The 20186-nt window shown below is 45.0% G+C and overlaps 1 protein-coding gene and 1 pseudogene across 1 annotated transcript in view; both read right to left on the bottom strand.

Annotated features, from left to right (window-relative positions):
• The window catches only part of Gldc (glycine decarboxylase), an 80099-nt gene extending 74395 nt beyond the window's left edge, over positions 1–5704 (bottom strand). Inside the window, exons 1-2 of the mRNA XM_085693779.2 lie at positions 5233–5704; positions 4658–4736 (exon numbers count right to left, since the gene is read on the bottom strand). Coding sequence (XP_085549905.2) covers positions 4658–4736; positions 5233–5493 — 340 coding nt within the window. The 5' untranslated portion in view covers positions 5494–5704. The remainder of the gene's footprint in view (positions 1–4657; positions 4737–5232) is intronic.
• A 3388-nt stretch (positions 5705–9092) lies between these two features.
• On the bottom strand, positions 9093–9193 carry LOC125403546 (U6 spliceosomal RNA; annotated as a pseudogene).
• Positions 9194–20186: the final 10993 nt, after the last annotated feature.

Raw genomic sequence — 20186 nt, 5'->3', positions numbered from 1 at the left:
ATATTTCAAAACCCAAGAGAACTTTAATGCTTACTTTAGTGCTAAAAATAAACTTTATAAAGACTGGGATTTCGGGGGTGTCTAACAGTCCAGAGGCTCTGGGTTCAACTCGTAGCATTGCAAAGACCACTGTCAGATCAAGGACAATCAGAGAAAACCATATATGCATGTTTAACTCATCTCTTCTAAAGCTGTGCCGTGGCACTGTGCCTTCCACTAGCCCTTCTGCATGTAGTGCCCTGGAAGCCAGCAGCCTCCCACTGGAACATTGCTGAAGCCCCCTCATCCCCACACTAGAAAGCTTTTTTTTTTTAAAAAAAAAAAAAATTCCCAAAACTCAAGTCTGATTCTTGCTACAAGTACTTAACAAATAACCTTGACTTTGTCATTTGGTTGTCTTTATTTATGTCCCCAGGTATTAGATTTAAAAAAAAATTGAAATGATCCTAGTTATAAATGAGGTATATTTATCTCAGTTGGGAACAGGAGGAGCCAGAAATAGCTGAGAGAGAGAACCTTAGGATGGACTGAGGACACTAAACTGATTTGGGAAGGATAGCTGCCCCCTTCTAAGTGCCCAGATCTGCTCGGGGACTACATCACCCTCCTCGGTGATAAAGTCAGCCTTTCATCCACATTGCACAATGCCCCCCCCCCACTTGATCATTGCCATTAAACATTTATCTAAAAATTCATTCTGCCAGCACACCTTAGAACACTCAGTTCTCAGGAGTCCATCGGAACTCTTATCCTGATAGTTCAGCTCCAGCTGAGTAAGTTGAGCCTTGGAGGGTTCACTTCTCTCTCCCCCCAAAGCATGCCCAGGAAAGGTAGTGTGAGGTTTTGTGTAAACTTTAATCTCTGTGCCGTTTGTCCGGTTAGTTCAGGCTAGTTTAATCTGGCTCCTTGGCGATGACCTGACTGTAAAGATTACACAGCAAAACAGAGCACAACTAAAAAGGCATCCGTTTGGCTTCTGAAGTAAATTTTAATTAATTGTGATATTAAGAGATAGTACTGCAAAAAACATACAAAATAATTAAACGACAGCTTGTGCCATTCAGGAAACCAATGTTCTTGTGAAAATATTATTTCTTAAACTAATTTATGTATTATTATTTAGGTGCAAGGTTGTGGCTGGGGGTGGGAAATTCACTTGAGAGGAACTAAGCAGGCAGGATTTTGAACTCAGTGGCACTGCTTGCTTCTTTGAATAAGACTTTCTGAGGGATGAACTGCTTGAAATATCTGCAAGGAAGGCTCTCTTTCCAGACTGACGGGACCCTCTATGCTTTGTCCTCACCTGCATCTCCCTCTCCCTGCAGCAATGTCCTCCAGACTTGCCAGCAAGGGGTTAGGTCTCATCCCTGCAAAAACTGGCCCTCAGTACTGACTACACTTCCTCACCCTGGTGATGGGCCTGAAAGCCACTACACTCAGCCCTCACCCTCAACGTGCCGTCTCGTTTCTGCTGGGGCAGTTTGTACACGGCAAGGGTGACTCTAGTGTGGCTAGCTTTGTGTATCTGTGAAGAGTCAGGGCTAGAGTTTTCTGCTTTCCCTCCGTGAAGACAGCAATGCCATGATTGGAGAGGGCTGTGGAGGCAGATGGCCTCAGTTTGCATCCTGCTCCCACAGAAAGGTCTCGCTGTGACCTGGGCCTCTGTATACCATGGTTTCTTCCCTTTTAAAGGGGACAGTGACTATGTCAGGTAGTGGGGGCTCTAGTCCCAGGTACCTGGGAAGGGAACATAAGAGAAGGCTGATCACAAGAGTTTGTGATCAGCCTGGGCAACATAATTGTCTCCAAAAGAAAGGAGAGAGAAGGAGCAAGGCTGACTCAGTTTGCGGGGTTGTAATGAGGATTAAACAAACAATACACAGAGAGCACTTTTTGGAAGTGCCCATGGGAAGTATTATATAAGTGTTGAAGATTATTGCCGGGCAGTGGTGGCCCACGCCTTTAATCCCAGCACTCGGGAGACCTGGGAGGCAGAGACAGGCGGATCTCTGTGAGTTCAAGGCCAACCTGGTCTACAAGAGCTAGTTCCAGGAAAGGCACCAAAAACTACAGAGAAACCCTGTCTCAAAAAAAAAAAATTAGTTATGCTTAAGAATTAACCCAAGCATCTCACTGCTTGCAATGAGGCCATTAAAAAAAACTGCCTGCTCCTATGGCCACCACAGCTGTCAAATCCTTGTGGCAGAATTCCCCCGAGTACACAAAAGCATCAGTACTCAGAGGAAGCTATAAGCAGGGCTGCTTCACTCCAAAGTGCTCCCATGGGAGGCAGCAAGAACCAGCCCGCTTTCCTCAGAGACCAATCATTAGTCATTACACCACAGAGTGAAACAGCCAAGTCTTGCAAATTTGACATTCCTAACCCTCACAACACCCATGCACGCTTCTTATTCCAATAAGCAAGCTTTGTAGAAAAGGAGAGGTGGGTATTATGACTGTAGAATATCTTCTCCAAATTACTTCAGAGTAAGCAGAGAGAACCAACCTAAAATCTTGCAGAAGCCCCACTAGGTCTACACTCAAGTTGAAAAGTCTTAGGAACCTGTTCCAAGGGTCTAAGGGGGGAGGGAAGGAGCTCTTGACGGAAAAATTAGTCATCTGAACTAATCAACAAAACAAGTTGATCTTTAATCCCAGCTCTCCCAGCACTCAAGAGGCAGAGGCAGGTGGATCTCTGCATTTGAGATAAGCCTGGTTTACAAAGTGAGTTCCAGGACAATTAGAGATAGGAAGGGAGACCCATCTCAAAAAAAAAAAAAAGAAAAGAAAAGAAAAAGAAAAAGATAAAAAAGAAAGAAAGGAAGGAAGAAAAAAGAAAAAGAAAAGGGAAAAAAGAAAGAAAAGAAAAAGAGACAACACTTGTACAGTCTAGGCATTAGGACTTTAAAAGTCTCAGAAGGCATTTATTTGCACAAATATCCTACGGTTTCCTTTAAAAGTACACAGCTAGGCTGGGTGGTGGTGGTGCACGCCTTTAATCCCTGCACTGGGAGGCGGGCGGATCTATGTGAGTTCAAGGCCAGCATGAGCAAGTTCTAGGCTAGCTAGAACTGTTACACAGAGAAACCCTGTCACGAAAAACAAAACAAAACAATATACACAACTAATATACTCCTTTAATCCCAGCTGCTATACATAGCTAGTCCAATATAGAGAGACCTATCTTTAAAAAAGACAGAAAAGAATTACACCTACAAAACTGCTTTGCTCAAAAATAAATAGATACAGTTGTTCCACATTGTGGTGCACATATGAGTTAAGACCAGGGAATCTCAAGTGTGAGAAGAAAGTCCTTGTTTCAAAAAAGCAAGCCAACCTCTTCTTCTTCTTCTTCTTTTTGTTTTTGCCACAGAATTCTGATTTCTGAAAACTGAGATAGGTGAAGCTTGTGGCTATCGCTAGGTCTCTGAAGGTGGTTTTCTTTGTGAGCAAGCTCCCTGCCATCAGAACCTGGCTGTGATAAGGGCAACTGTTCTAGGCAGAATTGAGACACAGCATCCCTCAGCTGCAGCCAGAAAAGGCTCACATCATCTTTTAAAACAAAATCAGGATTGCATCTAACATTCCCTCTCACAGAAACCAAACCAAACAAGCAAAAGCAAAACAAAACAAAACAAAACAAAACAAAAAACCCAGCTGCAGTAGTAAAAGAAATATCCCCACGATGTGAAGAACTAGGTGAGGGGGCTTGGGGTTTTGTCTTTCTTAAAGACTTCTTCAGCTCTGACCACGCTCTTGACGGCAAGATTCTTCTCCCACTAGAGGAACTCAATACTATATTAAAATACCACCCCCAAAGAACAATATTTAGACCATTAAAAACATTTCTTTTGAGGCAGGCTGGAGAGATGGCTCAGCAGTTAAGAGCACGCGTTGCTCTTCTGGAGGACCCAGGTTTGGCCCCTAGCACCTGCATTGCACCCCACAACTGTCTGGAACTCCTTTCTAGAAGATCCGACCCCCCACGTGGTGCACATAGATAAATACAGACAAATCTTTAAAAAATTAAAAAAGTAAAGTCTATATATAGCCCAAGATTCCTTAATTAAGCTTAAACCATATTTGTGTGCTTTTCTAGAAAAATCATTCGGAATTTATAAAGCACTGCTTTCTTTCAATAGGGTTGTGGTGTGGGGGGGCGCGTGATGTATACGTGCGTGTGTCGGGGACAGGTGGTTGTGGTGAGGAGATGTGAGACAGAACAGTTTGAAACGCTAGTGCAAAGAACTTTGACAAGTTTAAATCTCCTTCCAAATGCACGACTTCAGGTGATTCCTTTTTCCTGTCTCACCTGATTGATAGAGATAAAGACACTCCCAGCTCAAAAGACCTTAAAGCCCTTCTTCCGGTGGGGCTGAATGAAGGCTGAATGAAGTGGAGAGGACTCCACGTGTGTTTTGCATTGCCTTCCTGCGGGAAGCTTGTAGGTAGCTGCCCCCGCAGCCCAGGGATAAGGACCACAAAGGGGGCTGCATAGATTCTCCTCAGAAAGAAAAAGCCCACTGTGTTGGGGCCTTTAAGGAACTGCATATTTTCAGTCCCGAGCAACCCTATCCCAAAGCTGGACCACCAGGGATTAGAGAAGGCAAAGAAGCCAGAGCAAGCGGAGCCCCAGGGAGTCTTCCCGGCCACTTACAAACAGGATCTTCCATTTTTAAGGGTCTGTTCAAGCGGATGCTGGCGGGGACTGTCTTCTCGATGAGTTCGTCAATGCTCTAAAATTAACAAAACAAAACGCAAGCTGGTGAGCAGGGCAGGGAGTTAGAATGCCAGAGTTAAGGGAGCCAGCCATCTCGGTGTTTTTCATTTCCAAAGGCTGGTAGGAACCTCATCCTAAATAGTCTAATAAGGATTTCTTTTAAAGTGAAACTTCAGACAACACAAAATTTTGGGGGGAGGAAAAAAATGAGGGAGCCGGACGGTAAATCCGGCACTCCGGGTTCGATTTTAGTCTGTAACTGAAACTGACCGGATTAATGTACTCTAAGTAGGGGATCTTCCTCATTTCCCTGCAAAATTAGGGTTCGTCTGGTATTGGGGACATTTTTTAAAGTACACTCTTGAAGAGCGGGAACAGCAGAAAAGTTAAGAAGACACCAAGATTAAGAGCGAGCGAGCTTTCAAGCTGGGGCCCGGGACGCAAGAGGCAAGGTGGGAGTCCGGAGGCCCGGCGGGCTGAGCCCCGGCAGGATGGAGGGTGGAGGGCCTTACCGCCAGCCCCAACGCTTGCAGCATCTCCCTCCGGTCTTTGTCTCCCGGGCCGATGTGTCTCCGAGCGAAGTCGTCGTGTCTGGGCAGGAGGCGCTCCAGGAGGCGCGAGGCCCCAGGCGCGCCGCTGTCCCCGCCACCGCCGCCGCCGCTGCTGCCCCGGCCCTGCGGCGCCCAACTCAAGCCCGCGCCCCGAGCCAGGCGGTGGCCGCCCCCGACTCCGCGGCCCAGGCGCAGCCCCCATGCCCTGGCACACAGCTGCATGGACGCAGCCGCCGTCACCTCCCCAGCCCACTAGGGTCAGCGGCAATCTTCGGCCGTCCTCTGGCCCCAGTGCCCCGCGAGTGGCCGCTGCAGTCCCTGGGTCCTCTTCCCAACGACTGCGGGCCGGACCAAAGGGTGGACCTTTCGGCCAATGAATGGGTGTAGCGAACTGCACTAAATCTCGCAAAGTTCGTCCTCCACTGCAGGCACCTGCTCCGCACACTTTAAGCGGCGCCCGAAGGCGGGCGGTAGGATGGGGCCAGGAAGCCTTTAGCCAATGGGAGTGGATTGCGGGGCGGGGGCGAGGCAGGCCCCTTCCTTTCTCTCCCCCTCCTCTCCGCCCACCTCCTCCCACTTCTCTCTGCTCTTCAGCAGCAGGGTGGAGTCCCCTGCCTGAGAGCAAGGTGTCAGAGGTCCCAAGCCGCGCTTCTTACATGGGGTTCAGGATGCTGATGTGGGATTCAGGATGCTCCGTGGGCCAATTTGCAAGCGTGGAGGGCCCACTGTGGCACGGACAGTGAGGGCAACCCTAAAGTCCGGGAATTTCTGGACCAATCCACTAAGACAAAAGGAAGATTGAAGGTAGTCTTTTCAATGAAGGAAGACTCAAATAACTGGTCTCCACTCATTGATTTTAAGGTCACATCTCATGAGAACCATTATGGGAAAATGAAGTTTTTTTTTTTTTTTAATAGTTACGAATTCCGGGCAAAGAGCACAGCCTCTAAAACATTATACTGACTCACTTTAATCTTTTTTTCTTAAAGATTTATTTTTATTTATTTGTTTGTGTATGTGCATGTGTTTGCGTGTGTCCACACACACACACACACACACAAATACACGCTCTCAAACACATGTATGTTTGTATGTATACGCTTCATATGCTAGTGCTTTCAGAAGTCACAAGTGGGCATTGGGTCTTCTAAAAGAAGAGTTACGGGCTGTTGTACGCTGCTATGCGGACACGGATCTTCTGTAAGAGCAACAAGTGTCCTCAACCACCGAGCCATCTCTCCTGCCTACCCCCACCCCGCTTTGAGATACGATATGATGGCAATCAAGCCCTGGGCCTCCAATGTGCGAGCAAGGATTCTAACACTGAACGACCCCGCAGCACCTATCTTTGTTAGGTAACTGGATCCTGGATCTTTCTCGGTCCCTCCATTCTCCTTCCCTCTTCCTCCCCTCTGCAATGGTTTGATATGCACCCATTCCTGAATTAAATTTGCCTTTACTTGAAATATTTGAGTATACTGTTGATATATTGAATATATTTTGTTTTCCTGAAAAAGCCTATAACTGAAATGAGAACATCTGACCCCCAAAGACGGAAACCTGGGTCTGGCTACCTGACTTTTATATATAAACTTGATGGTCATTTTATATTTACAGGGAAAAGAGAAAATGGTGGGCCTTAGAAAAGACACAAGAAACAGGCTTGCCTAAACTATCAGGGGTGACTAAAGTCCCTGTTATGGACAGGTCTTTGATAGATCAGATAGTTGCTAAATTAGACCCTTCCAGTGGAAAGACCTGTAGGGAGGGCTAAGCACCCTGAAGAGGTTGTAGATTACAATGACAGGTCCCGAAACTAGAGACTTCAGTTCCCCGAAGGAATCTTTATTCCCGTTGCTATAGGAAGAAAGTAGTTAACAAATCATTTAAAGCTAACATTTGATCCTGTAGATTGCCAAATTTTCACGCAAGCTGACTTTATATCGTTATTTGGTCTTCTGTCTGAACATTGGAAGGAGGACATCTCAGTAGTTTGGGATATGATTATCCTGAACAGCAAATTCTACAGTACTTGGGAGGTGAAGGCAGAAGGTTTGGAGTTCAAGGAAATTCTTGGATATATAGGGGATTTGTGCACAGACTAGCCTCTATGATGCCTTGCCTCACCTAATTTTTTCTTCCCCGAGTCTCTCTTGCTTGCTGGACCAATTCCTTCTTTGATAGCAGATTGGCCATACCTTTCTTGAAGATCCTATATTGAGTTCACCATAAAGACATTAACCCTACAAGGACCTATCCACATCTCTTAGCTTCCAGATCCCAGCCCCAAGTCAGTTCTTTGTGTACTCCAGGAAGGTAAGACACCTACCTGGTGCCAGAAGCTTCCATAGGGAACTAATCACAAGACGTTGCTCATATGCACTATCATGATGGGTTTCCGCTTGACCTTGAACTCTGGGGCAAGTGAAAATCGAGGTAATAGGGAAATTGCTGTTATTTTTGCAGCACCATAGATTATGTGTTCAATTATGTGATGGTTAGTATTAATGATCAGCTTAACCAAATCTAGAATCACTGGGCATGCCTACTGTGGGGCAGGGAATCTTGTTTAATTGAGGTGGGACGATCCTTCTACTGTGAGTCGCTCCTGTTTCCAGGGCTGTTGTCCTGGACTGTATAAAATGGAGCAAGTGAGCGAGTGGAGCACAAGCCTGCATCTGTTTGGTTGCTCTCTTCTGACCGTAGACGTGATGTGACCGACTGCTTCAAACTCTTGATTCCCTAACTTTCCCACCACTGAAACCTGGAACTGTGAGCCCGAGAACCCCTTTCTCCCCTACGTTTCTCCTGTCAGAGCACTTCATGACAGCAACAAGGAAAGAATAAAAAGGCAGTATATAAGCTCAACCAGGAGTGACCCTCAGCCTGCTAAGCTGAGGAACACAATGATCTCCTCTGTAAATTGGGCTAGCATACCTAATGGTTGGTGTAGTTGAGAAGGAAGGATCCTAAGCCTTGTTAAAGGAGCATAACAGAAGAAGTCTCATATACAGCCCAGGCTTCCAGAAGATGGTCCTTCCACCAAAGCTTTGGGGCGTCCATGGGGAAGAGGGGCACCAGCGGTGTTGGAAGGGTTGTACCTGCTGTCCTCTGCAGGTGTGCTGAGGCTGTAAGGTGGCATTGACGAAATAGGCTCCTGTATTATAGTAGCAACTGTGGGATCCCAGAGTGGTAGAAACCAGTGACAACTCTCGCTGCCAGAAAGGTGGGGGACGTCTACCAGGCAGAGACCCAGGTAGTCTATAGGGTTGGACGACCTGCTAACATTTTACTTGATCGGATAAACTAAAACTTGAAAAGTCACTAAAACAAAGAGTCCTCATTTGAACTACAACCCAGTTCATGGGTGCTTTGTTCGTGAAGAGGTATTGAAAAAGGATAAAAGCATTCTGCTACAGATATACTATACACCGGGCTCCTGTTCTCCACCAGCAGACTTGTGGCCCCTTACTGAAGAAACGAAAGTATCTAGACTCTGAGTGGATTATATTAACTGGTTCTAGGATGATACAAAGCCCTGAATATCTACAGAAACAGACCACAGTCCACAGTGAGCTATGAAAGACAGCTTACCAATGGAGATGGTGGCTTACTGCTTTAATCCCAGTTTATAAGGGGCATTAGGTCATTATGTTCATCCTTACAATAAGAAAAGACTAGGCATGCTTTTTTTTCTTAATCTGTTAATTAATTAATTAGTTTTTATGAAATGACAGCAGCAGAGATGTAATTGCTGACCTCCAAGGTGACTGCATAGGACAACATCATAGACCCTGTGATGTCGGAGTACTTGTGGGTCCCAAAATATGGAATGTTTTGTGAATTTGCGTGTCATCCTTGTGCAGAGACTATGCTAACCTCTTTATCTTTCAAATTTTAGTATATGTCCTGATGTGAGCACATATTTATTTTTTTTTAATTGTGGGCTGGAGATATGACTTAGCAGCGAAAACACTGGCTGCTCTTCCAGAGGATCCAGCTTCGGTTCCCAACACCCACAATCACCTATAACTCCAGTTACAGGGGAGCTGGTGCCCTTTTCTGGCCTCACATGGCACCAGGCATGCACATGGTACACAGACATACATGCAGGCAAAACACCCATACACATAAAATAAAAATAAGTTTTAGTAATTGCCTGGTATGGTGACACATATCTTTATGTGAGTAAAATTTGTGCCCCCCTTGGGGTTCTTAGAGGGTTCTTAGAATTTAGGAATGAATCAAATGGAAGCACAAAAGGAAGTATTGTTAGCGCTTAAAACCTCAGGTCAGGCAGCTATAAAACCCCAGCAGCTGCCTGGAGGAGGATGGAGAAGAGGAAAGAAAAGCCACACAGTCTAAGCTGGCATGGAGATCAGACACAGGACTGACAAAGCAACCACTTGGCAGGTAGGATGCTTTAGGGAGAGAGCAAGAAAGACCAAGATGCCAAGGAAAACTTGCTTAGAGATGGGGAAGAAGGAAAAGGAAAGCCACAACTTTTTGTGGCTGTGGTCCACAAGCTACTATATTAGGGCGGTAGGGATTCTGGGAAAGAAAAGTCCAGCACATCATTAAAGGAGCAATGGTTCTGCTTATCTCCTTAGCATGGCTTAAGGTGAGTGAGTACACCTTCCCACAACCAACTGGAATGTTAGCTCTCCACCCAGGCCAGAGAGACCATTCTTGTGACAAGTTTTTCTACTCTAGCCTTCCCCCCCTAAAGTCATTTAGGAATCAGTTAAGAGGTCAGAGCCCCCAAATATTTTTTGGCATTGTTGGCCTCTGGTAAAGATAAGTCTGCCTAGGGGCCCAAAGATATTTCTGGCTTTAGCTTAGAAAAAAACTTGTTACTTTTCTTTGGAGTCTTTTTGATCTGAGTAGCCAATTTCTTTTTTCTTTTCCTTTTCTTTATTCTTGGGGAGAGCGGGGGGTATGGGGGAAGATTTTCAAGGCAGCATTTCTCTGTGTAGCCCTGGCTGTCCTGGAACTCACTCTGCAGACCAGGCTGGCTTTGAACTCACCGAGACCCACTTGCCTTGCCCCCGAGTACTGGGATTAAAGATGTGTCACCACCCACCACCGCCTTTGTTTGCCTCCAGACATCACCATTTAGCTCCAGCACTCAGGAGGCAGAGGCAGGGGGATCTCTGTGAGTTACAGGCCTCCTTGGTCTCCACAGTGAATTTCAAGCCAACCAGGGCTACATAGTGATGATGACCTGTCTCAAAAAGTCTATTTGTGTGTGTGCTCAGATGTTACAGCATGTGTTGGGAGGTCAGAGGGCAACCTTGTGGAGACAATTCTCTCCTTCCATCTTCCAGGGATGGAACTTGATTTGTCAGACTTGCACAGCAAGTAACTTTACTGGATGAGGCATCATGGTAGCCTAAAAAACCAATTGCTATTTTATATATATATATATATATATATATATATATATATATATATATAAAATTACTATTATATTATACATATGTATATATAAGTTTATATATACATAAACTTAGATTCCAGAGAAAAATACACTTCAATTTCTACAAAAACAAGGTCAATCCAAAGAAACTCAGCAAGATCCACTTAACTGAAATAGAAACTTTTGGAGCTACAAACATGTAAAAATGCATAAAAGATACTTTTGCTGAATTGCTGATCTGATTTGAAAGGAGTGCTCTTGAGTTGAGGAGACTCCCACATTTATAAGGCTTAACTTCCAGGGACCACATCAAGTTTCAGGTTTCAGGTTAAGACTTGAGAAATACCCCTCTGTTAAATAGGAGAAAATGAAAGAGAACCAGGCATGGACCTGTGAAACATGTATGGGCCCGCTACTCCGTTTTCCTCTCTTCCTTTTCCCTCCCTTTCCTCTCCTCCCCTCTTTTTCATCTCTACTTCCTCTTTTCCCTCTTCTCTCTTATATTTCCTTCTATTCTTTCTTCTCTCCTCTCCTCTTCCTTCCTATCCCTTTCTCTCCCCCTTTCTTTTTGTCCTTTTGGGATAGGTTGTCGTGTAACCCAAGCTGTCCTCAAATTTTGTGTGTACCTGAGAATAGCCTTGAACTCCTGGTCCTCCTGCCTCAGCGGTCAGACACTAGAATCTCAGCCCTGCATCCCCACATGCAGTTTACCTAGAGCTTTCTTCAGAACTAAAGTCTGCCCTCCCAAAGAAAGGACCTTGCCGGAATTTTATTCAAATCAAGGAATGGAATCCTCTTCCAATCTTCTTCGGGTATAGCAGAATAAAGGACACGATCAACATGGGTAAGAACTTAGGAAAAATTAACGGGCAACAAAGGAAAAGGAGGGTAGAGATGTTGTATCACACAGAAACATGTCACAGCCCAAGACCGAGGCCTGTGAAGGTACCGACATGATCAGAGCATATAGGACGCTCACTGTCCCCCCAAATTACCACAAGTCCAATAAGGTTCCAATAATGGCAGCTGTTGGATATTCTGGATAGACTCTCTGGAAAAAAACTTTCAGAATATCAAAGGAGATTTAAAAAAAAGAAACAAGATCATTAGAAGAAATTGAGACACTTGTCATCTTTACCCATAGAAAATTAAACACAGCCTAACTTCCCAGCAAAGTGAAAATAAGTTCTTAATCTGATTTTTATATGTCCTTAGTATATATACATTAATATATTAATGATGTATATATTAAGCATTCACGAGAATAAGAGGTCCAAAGACATATCCAGCTGTAGTTTAGAGATAAACTGGTTACTTTTCTTTGGGGTCTTTTTACCCTGAAATAAGCAGGCAGTTTCTGTCTTCCGTTGTCATCATTAGTCCCAGCACTCAGGAGGCAATAGCACGTGTGTATATTTGTATGACATATGCGTGTGTAGTGCGTATGATATATAAATATAAAACACTATGTGTACATATATGTTATAAATAGGTGCCTTTATAAAAATATATTTTTGGTGTCTTTAGTCCCAGCTCTTAAGACACCAAACAGGCTCGGTGATGGAGCAGTAGTTGAGAGTTTACTTCTGTTCTGCAAGTGCTGTGCAGAGAGAGAGAGAAAACTAAGTTAATCTTAAAACCCGCCCCCAGTGACACACCTCCTCCAAAACCCACCCCCACTGACGACACACCACCTCCAGCAAGGCCACACCTACTCCTACTAATGGGCAGACAAGCACACAAATGAGGCCGGCTCGTTCGATCCACCACACACCACACACCTCGTGGGCTGGACTATGTCCTCTGCTCAAGGGCGCCCTCTTGACCTTGACCTGGCAGTCTGAACAGCTGAAAACAGCTTTTCTCTATTTGAAAATTGTCATCAATTTCCAGAATTATGTGAATTATCCATAGCCTGCTACTAAGAATAAATTCTTTTCGGGGAGTCAGTTGTGAAAGAAACAAAAAAATGGAATACAGGATTGGAACAATGGCTCAGTGGTTAAGAGCACTCACTGACCACCCTCCCAGAGGACCTGGGTTTGATTCCCAGCACCCACAGGGAAGCTCACAACTGTCTGGGACTTCTGTTCCAGGGAATCAAGTTCCCTCTTGTAGCTTCCACAGACATGAGGCACACATGTTCTGCAGACATACATGCAGACAAAGTACCTATACACACAGAAACAGTAACTTTTAAAAATCAAATACATGTGGCCCGTGAGATAGCTTTGCGGATAGAAGTGTTTGCATGTGTTCTTGACAACCTGAGTTTCTAACCCTGGGACCCCCCATAGAGGGGCAAGTGAGAGCTGACTCCCAGGAGTCACCCTCTGACTGTCGCACTAATCCCACAGCACACACGCAAAACTCAGCATGTAGACAGCACGGCTAGCCAAAATGAAAACAAAGACCCAGTCCATCAAAGTCCATAGCTCTGGGACAGGCTCTAAATATACTCACCTGGCTTTCCTGCTTCTGTAGTTCTGCTTCTGGATAAGTGTTCTTGTGAACTGAAGTGTGTCAACCCAGAATGGGTTCTGTGCTAAAAACCTCACCCCAAGAAAAGCTTGGGGCTACACTGGGATCCTAAACACCCAGTGTAGTCGCTGGCCCAGTAATAAAGACTTTCTGGTGGCTTAAACCCGTGTCCTAATGGTTTTCTCTGGTAGATGCCTTACACTAGGAGAACATTGCCAAAGAGGGGACAGACGAGTGTAAGACGGAGAAGGAAAGGTGGAAGAAGGTGGGACACCGTCTCCCACAGCACCCAGGAGCTCACAGGAGCTGTGATTACCCGCACAAGATGGAATCCATCACTTCATATCACAGACGAGAGAGGGACTCCTGAGACCCCACTCCTCCCTGCAGACCCATTGGTGAGGCCTGCTGAGAGAAGGGGAAGACAGCGTCTTCAGTGGGGTAGCTAGCCCATGTTTTCTCACCCATACTCAATCAAGCAATTTTAATTAAACCCAGTGGATCTTTAAAAGGGGAAGTGAAGGGTCAGCAAGATGAGCCTGCATAAAGATCCTTGCCATGAAAGCCAGTGACGAGTTCATTCCCTGGAACTTACATGAAGGTGAATGGAAAAGATCTGAGGGCACAAAGTTGTCCTCTGGCCTCCATAAGGAGCTGTGACATGGGTACCACCCCTTGATACACACACACACACACACACACACACACAAAATAAATAATAAACCATGGAAGTGGAAGACAGACTAGTTGGAAAGAGGAGGAGAACCACCAAGTGGGAGGGGATGAGAGAAAGTAATGAGGTGGATGTTATCAAAATACATCAACACAGTAAAGTATCCAAATAAACCTATGTATCATTAATACATGCTAATTGAAGAATAACATTGAGTTACAAATAAATTTTCATTACCCTTCTTTTTCTTGTACTACCAACGCGTTAAGCTTCATGATGCCAAATATTTGAACAGGCTACTATTTCTATTTACTTTCAGCACACTTTCCTAACTTGGGTGGCTCAACATGATGCAATTAGAACAAGACCTCATTTGTTGGGCTCAGATCTTGCCATAAGTACCACAGGATGCAGAATGGCGAAAGTCACGTTATTCCAAAGACCTGGGGCTATGGCAAGCCTGAGCAGTGTCAGGTACAGGATAATGGGTGCCACTTGAATACTTTCCTGACCTCCAAACCCCAGTGCATATTTTCATTACTGCCGCTCATGGAAGGGCAACTGTAGTGAGGATTTGATGGCTAGTCATTTCAGTATGAAACAAGATGTAAAAATCCCCCTAAAGTCATCTTGTAATATCCAAAATGGGAGTGGACTGCTGTGGTTCTGCCCTGGGCACCAATCCTAGGACTTGAACCAGCAGGATGAGCCAGCAGCAAAGCCCCTCTTACCTAATCCGCTGAGTAAATAAGCACTTAAATATTAGCTTGAACTCAACTTGTTTTACTCCCTCCATAGAAGCGTAAAAGAACAAGTCAGAGCGCTAACCTCGTTTAAGAAATGAACAAAACCCAAGCAAACTAATCCGGTTTGTTAACTTCTGTGGATTCTGTGTCTCTAACAGGCTCTACTGCGTGTCCCAACTCTGGATGTGTCAGAGATTAGGGTTCTGGGCCAGCTATGGGGAGAAAAGACAACATGCCAGCTCTATCTGGACCTCCCTTTTGACATGGAGAAATTTGTTTAAAAATGTGCTTTTGACCAGGGTGCATCGGGTCATACTTTTAATCCCAGCACTCAGGAAGCAGCTGCAGGTGGATCTCTGAGTTCCACGGCAGCCAGGGCTACACAAGAAACCCTGCATTAAAAAAAAAGAAAGGTCTTTTGTTGGAAGTCATCCCGCCCTTCGAGGCTGAGGAACAGTTCAGAACAGTGCCAATAGCGAAAATCAATGAAAGTGACCCCTGAAGTCATTTCCCCGGGTGGCTTGCTGACTCTCCTTTTCAGAACTGCGTAAGCCAGAACACTACCTGGGGATTCTGTTTCAAGAGCTGAAAGGTTCCATACATGTGAGCTTCTGTTTCTGTCAAGACTATCTCCTTCACTTAGGTGTTTCCTATCTTCCATGGACATAATGAAAGCATTTTCATGACATCTTTCCTTTTCTCTTGGCTCGGAAATGAGGCAGTTCATTTGCCAGTCAATATCTTGAAATCAAAAATGAAAGAAGAAATACTGGGTGTAGGAATGAAAAACTTCATTGGCATGTAGCTTTTTAAATTAGTCCTTAATATTTTAGAACAATTTTGCTACATCCAGCATGCCTGTAATGTCGCGACACTGTGTATCTCCATCTTGCTTTAAAATGATTACATCAATCTAGAGGGGAAGTGAGTATTTGCTCTTCACTTCCCTTCAGCCCTGGTAACTGCTCTCTCCAGGCTTCTGTACCTCAGGACTCTTGCTTAGTTACACCCATCCCACAAAATTCATGGAGGTGAGTAGGTGCAGGTTGCCCACAAAAAACTTCTACCTGGGTGTGGGTTTAGGCTGAGAATATGGTTGTGATGTATATCTCCTTAGGGGAAATTATTCTGTTTATTAACAGGAAAAATGCAGGAACCATGAGACTCCATTTCTTGAGAAGACCACACATGATATAAAGTATTTAACAATGTCCTTTCCCCAAAAGGTCTCTCTCTTCTCCAATGCCTGTGCTTAAATGTGTATTAAAACATTTTTATTAATAACTTGAAATGCAAAAATAAAATACAAATACAAAAAAGGAAATATAGGATTTGGGTTAAGAAACTGAGGAATCGTACATTTAAACTGTCACCTATAGGTGCGTCTTGGCTGACCTGGTCAGGGCTACATTGCACAACTACATCTGCATGTCATGGAAACCTCTTCTCCCTGCCTGGATATTTAGAATCAGGCCAATGAGAAGGATGCTGAGACTTTAAGATCCCTTAAAATCAGAATAAGAAGCAGGTATAAAGCCAGGCATGGTGGGACAAGTCTGTCATTCACATCTGCAGAAGCCTGAGGCAGAAGGACCTTGAATGTGAGGCTAGCCTGTGCTACAAGGAAAAACTGTAGGAAAAAGACAAGACGATGGATAGAAGGGAGGGAAGAAAGAAGGGACTTTAGGACTTAGTGTGTGCTGGGACCCTGGGGTGACTGGTGCAGAGAAACAGATTTTTCGGATGCACAGAGGTGTGCGTCTTAAGAGGTGAAGATTGGAAAGCTCAGAAGTTTGTTGGTGGAACATGATTATTGCTCATGCTTTCCATTGTGATAAAGATGGACGACCTCTAATCAAGTTTGTGGATGGTCTCTCATATGTATGGGTTTTTGCCTCCATACCACATGTGTGCCTGCCAGAAGAGGGTGTCAAAGCCCCTGGCACTGGCGTTACAGATGGTTGTGAGCCATCTTGTGGGTGCTGGGAATTGGACTTGGGTCCTTGCAAGAACAGCAAGTGTCCTTAAGCCCAGAGCTATCTCTCCATCCTCCAAACCTTTTCCTCCTCCTTCTCCTTCTTCTTTTCCTGGGACAGAGTTTCTTTGTGTAGCCCTGGTTGTCTTGGCACTTGCTCTGCAGACCAGGCTGGCTTTGAACTCACAGAGATCTGCCTGCCTCTTCCTCCTGAGTGTTGGAATTAAAGGCATGTGCCACCACCACACAGTGGTCTCTCACGTTTTAGTTGCAGTCTCAAATCGGAACCAATGGAGTTAAATTTTGTTAACTGTATGGGAGGCTTCATCAGAACTCTGGAGTGAGGGCCCCTTCCCATGTCCCCTAACTTCTCCTCTCTATCCCATCTCATCCCCACATGAGGTATCCTGGCTACTGCTGACCTGTGACATAACTCATTCCGTACTCTCTGGTCAGAGCTTCACACCAACAGGTCCCAGGGAGTCAACTCCAAAGGTCACTCTGTGGCCAGCTTGTGAAAAGAGCAAATAACACAAGGGCGGCCCATGATTTCCGCATAAACGACCTCTGGAAGAGCACACAGGTCTCTTCTGCAAAGTTTCAGAATTCAGGCACATAGGATTTAGAGACTTCATCTTATTTTTATAAAAATAAAAGTAGAAGTTCTGTTGCTTTAGGATGTGTGTGTGTGTGTGTGTGTGTGTGTGTGCGCGCATGTGCGTGCTATAGTTTGCTTTTAGTAGTCAGGGGACAATGTGAGAGAATCAGTTCTCTATCACCATGTGGACCCTGGGGCTCAAATGCAGCCTTGGTGGCCAGTGCCTTTTCCTGCTGAGCCTTCTCACTGGCATGGATTTAAATTCTTTATAAGATGATGACAGTTCAACCCCGTGTGGGCATGGAACCCAGATAATTTTCAATTTAATGATGGGGAAGCTAGGTACAGCCAAGATTGAGGACAACTATAGGAGAAACAATTTTTTCCTCCATTGGTTTTAGGATCTTCAGCAGGAGTCACATAAGGCAGCAACAACAAACTGGTTCAATAACACCAGCCCCTCACAGGAACACTTGGGAAGACCCAGGTGTAATGAATTGCGGGTTTCTCAAGTATCCTGTGCTAAAACTAAGGGGTCTGGGGAAGCAAGCAATTGGGAAGTCGGGGAGGGGATTGTTTAGAAAGGTCTGTGATGCAGGTTTAAGTTGCAGCCTTCCCTACTGACATGCCTTAAGAGGGAGCCTGAGATATCTTTTACAAATGCTAATCTCATTTATAAAGATAAATCTTCATAACAGAAGAAAAACCTCAGCCTTGGTGTCACCAGTGCTCTGGGTTTCCAGATTCTTCCCTTCTTATACAAAGCATTGAAAACAAAGGCTCACCCAGGTTGGAAAAGACGCACTAGTACTGACTAGAGGACTTGCTTTTCAGATTGACAACTGGCCACATAAGGAGGATAGTCAAGGATTCTATTACTGTTTGGGTTTTCCTTTTATGGGGTTTGAGAGAAGGAGGAGTTTGGTTACTAAGGGGCATCACGAGGGTAGTTCTCTGCTTTAATTGACAGAATCAACCATGTAACCACTTTTCCTGCTGCACATGTCTCTCCCCATAATGCATCTGATTTTACGCATGCCTGATTGTGCATAGGTATAACATGATGGGCAGGGGAATTCTTGAAAGTTTGCTTGGAGAGCAATTTGCCTTACTGTGCATGTATCCTAAATTAGTTCAGACCAGACCTGCTTTTCTATTCCGCTTGGTTAGATACACTGGGAATGTATTTGAATAGAAGTTATTTAGCTTGATTACCCTCAGAGGGGAAATTTACCCCATTGTTCGGAGAGGCATGTGTGGTCAGTGTAGTTTTTGGAGAGGGACGTATGTGGGTATTAGTGTGTTTAGGGAAAGGAACTAGACCGTCAAGTGTATTATTGAGAAGGCGGTGTATATAACCCAAACCTAAATGAGTCACAGGGTAATAAGCTTTTTCCTGTGTTTGTTTGACTCACTGTTTCAGGATGGCTTGTTCCCAGTGGCCTTAAAGAATCTGCACGCCAGAGGGACATACTATATTATATTCTGGCACACTTCGAGCACAGATGCAAATATCTGCCTTCATTAGCTCCAGCCTTGCTTCTGGTGAACAGTGATGTTTTCCAATGAAGAAAGTTGTGGATAGACTGTTGGGGGCATGTAGGGAGGTCCATGGGACCAGTTTGTAATTCAAAGGGTGACTTAAGGGTGGAGTGTGTCCTTCAGGGGATTGGAATCTGAGATGCTGCTATGGCAGTCACTGTGTGGCAGAAAAGCTGCCCCCCCACTCCTGCCAGCTCTGGGAATTTGTGCTAGTGCAAGCTTTTTATTTTATTTTTTTAGTTACAGCAGTTTTAGCATGCAGGAACAGTTCTACCAAGAAAGAGTTTCAAAGAAAGGGCCAGACACTTGGAATGGATGGGGAGTTGGGTGGGGGTAAGGTGGGGGGAGTGGGAGGAGGAACTGTGGTTGGTATGTAAAATGAAAAAAAAAATCTTTTGAATAAAAATTTTATAAAAAGAATACAGCATACAGCTTCAAGCCTTGGGGACTAGGGGTCTCCATTGCTCAAGCCGCGGTGGTACACTTGTGTGCTAACTCTCCCAGCTTTTAGCTGGCTTGGTGTAGGAGGTCCTTCTGTATTTGGGTTGCTTTCATTGGTTAATAAAGAGACTGCCTTGGCCTTTTGATAGGGCAGCCCTTAGGTGGGCGTAGTAGACAGAACAGAATGCTGGGAAGAAGGGAAGTGTTGCAGACGCCATGCTTCTCCTGCTCAAGATGGATGCTGGTTAGACTCATGCCGGTAGATACACATTAGTGGAGATGGGTTAAATGAATATGTAAGAGTTAGCCAGTAAGAGGTTAGAACTAATGGGCCAGGCAGCGTTTAAATGAATACAATTTGTGTGTTGTTATTTCGGGGTATAAGCTAGCTGGGCGGGACGGAACCAAAAGGACCCGCTCTCCATACTACACTGGCTAATGAGCCAAACAGTTTATTGATATAGACAGAGAGACAGAGAGGATGTGGTTAGGCATATGCACCTATCACGACAGACCTAAGATGGACTGTTTGCATCCATCATGGCAGAGTTCGTCATGTAACATGGAAGTTATTCTTGTGCCCACCACAGGCTCTTAGGCTCATCAGACCAAGTCTTTTACTTCTAGTCTGAGTGAAAGTGACTAGCAGGCCATCTAGAGTTCACTGAGCCTGGTGAGGGCAATGTTTGATTTAATCATCTGAAGAAAAGCCGCTCTGCCGACACAAATAACTCTAATTAGGCCAGATTAGGCCAAATTAAAATGCCAATGCAGCACTCTCTCGGGTGGACTGAGACAGCATGGCAGGGAGAGGAGCCCACGCAAACCCTGGGGACCCACCGTTTCTTTTTCCAGCTTGAGCCTAAATAGCCTGTGGGAGTGTTCCTGACCCTCCCTTGGGAGGGGTCAGTGCTTGGCAGGTGGGGAGTTGGAGTCCAGACCAACATAGCTCCCAGGCCAAGGGTTGGAGTGATGCTTCCAATCATTCATTCCAGACTCCTTGGATATAGGGGTGTTAGAGGGCTTGAGTCTCACTTTCA

This window comes from Myodes glareolus, chromosome 7 (assembly GCF_982192425.1).
Source record: "Myodes glareolus chromosome 7, mMyoGla1.1, whole genome shotgun sequence".
In the NCBI taxonomy this organism is placed as follows: domain Eukaryota; kingdom Metazoa; phylum Chordata; class Mammalia; order Rodentia; family Cricetidae; genus Myodes; species Myodes glareolus.
Note: the sequence above shows the minus strand (reverse complement) of the source record. Positions and strands in the feature narration are given on the sequence as shown.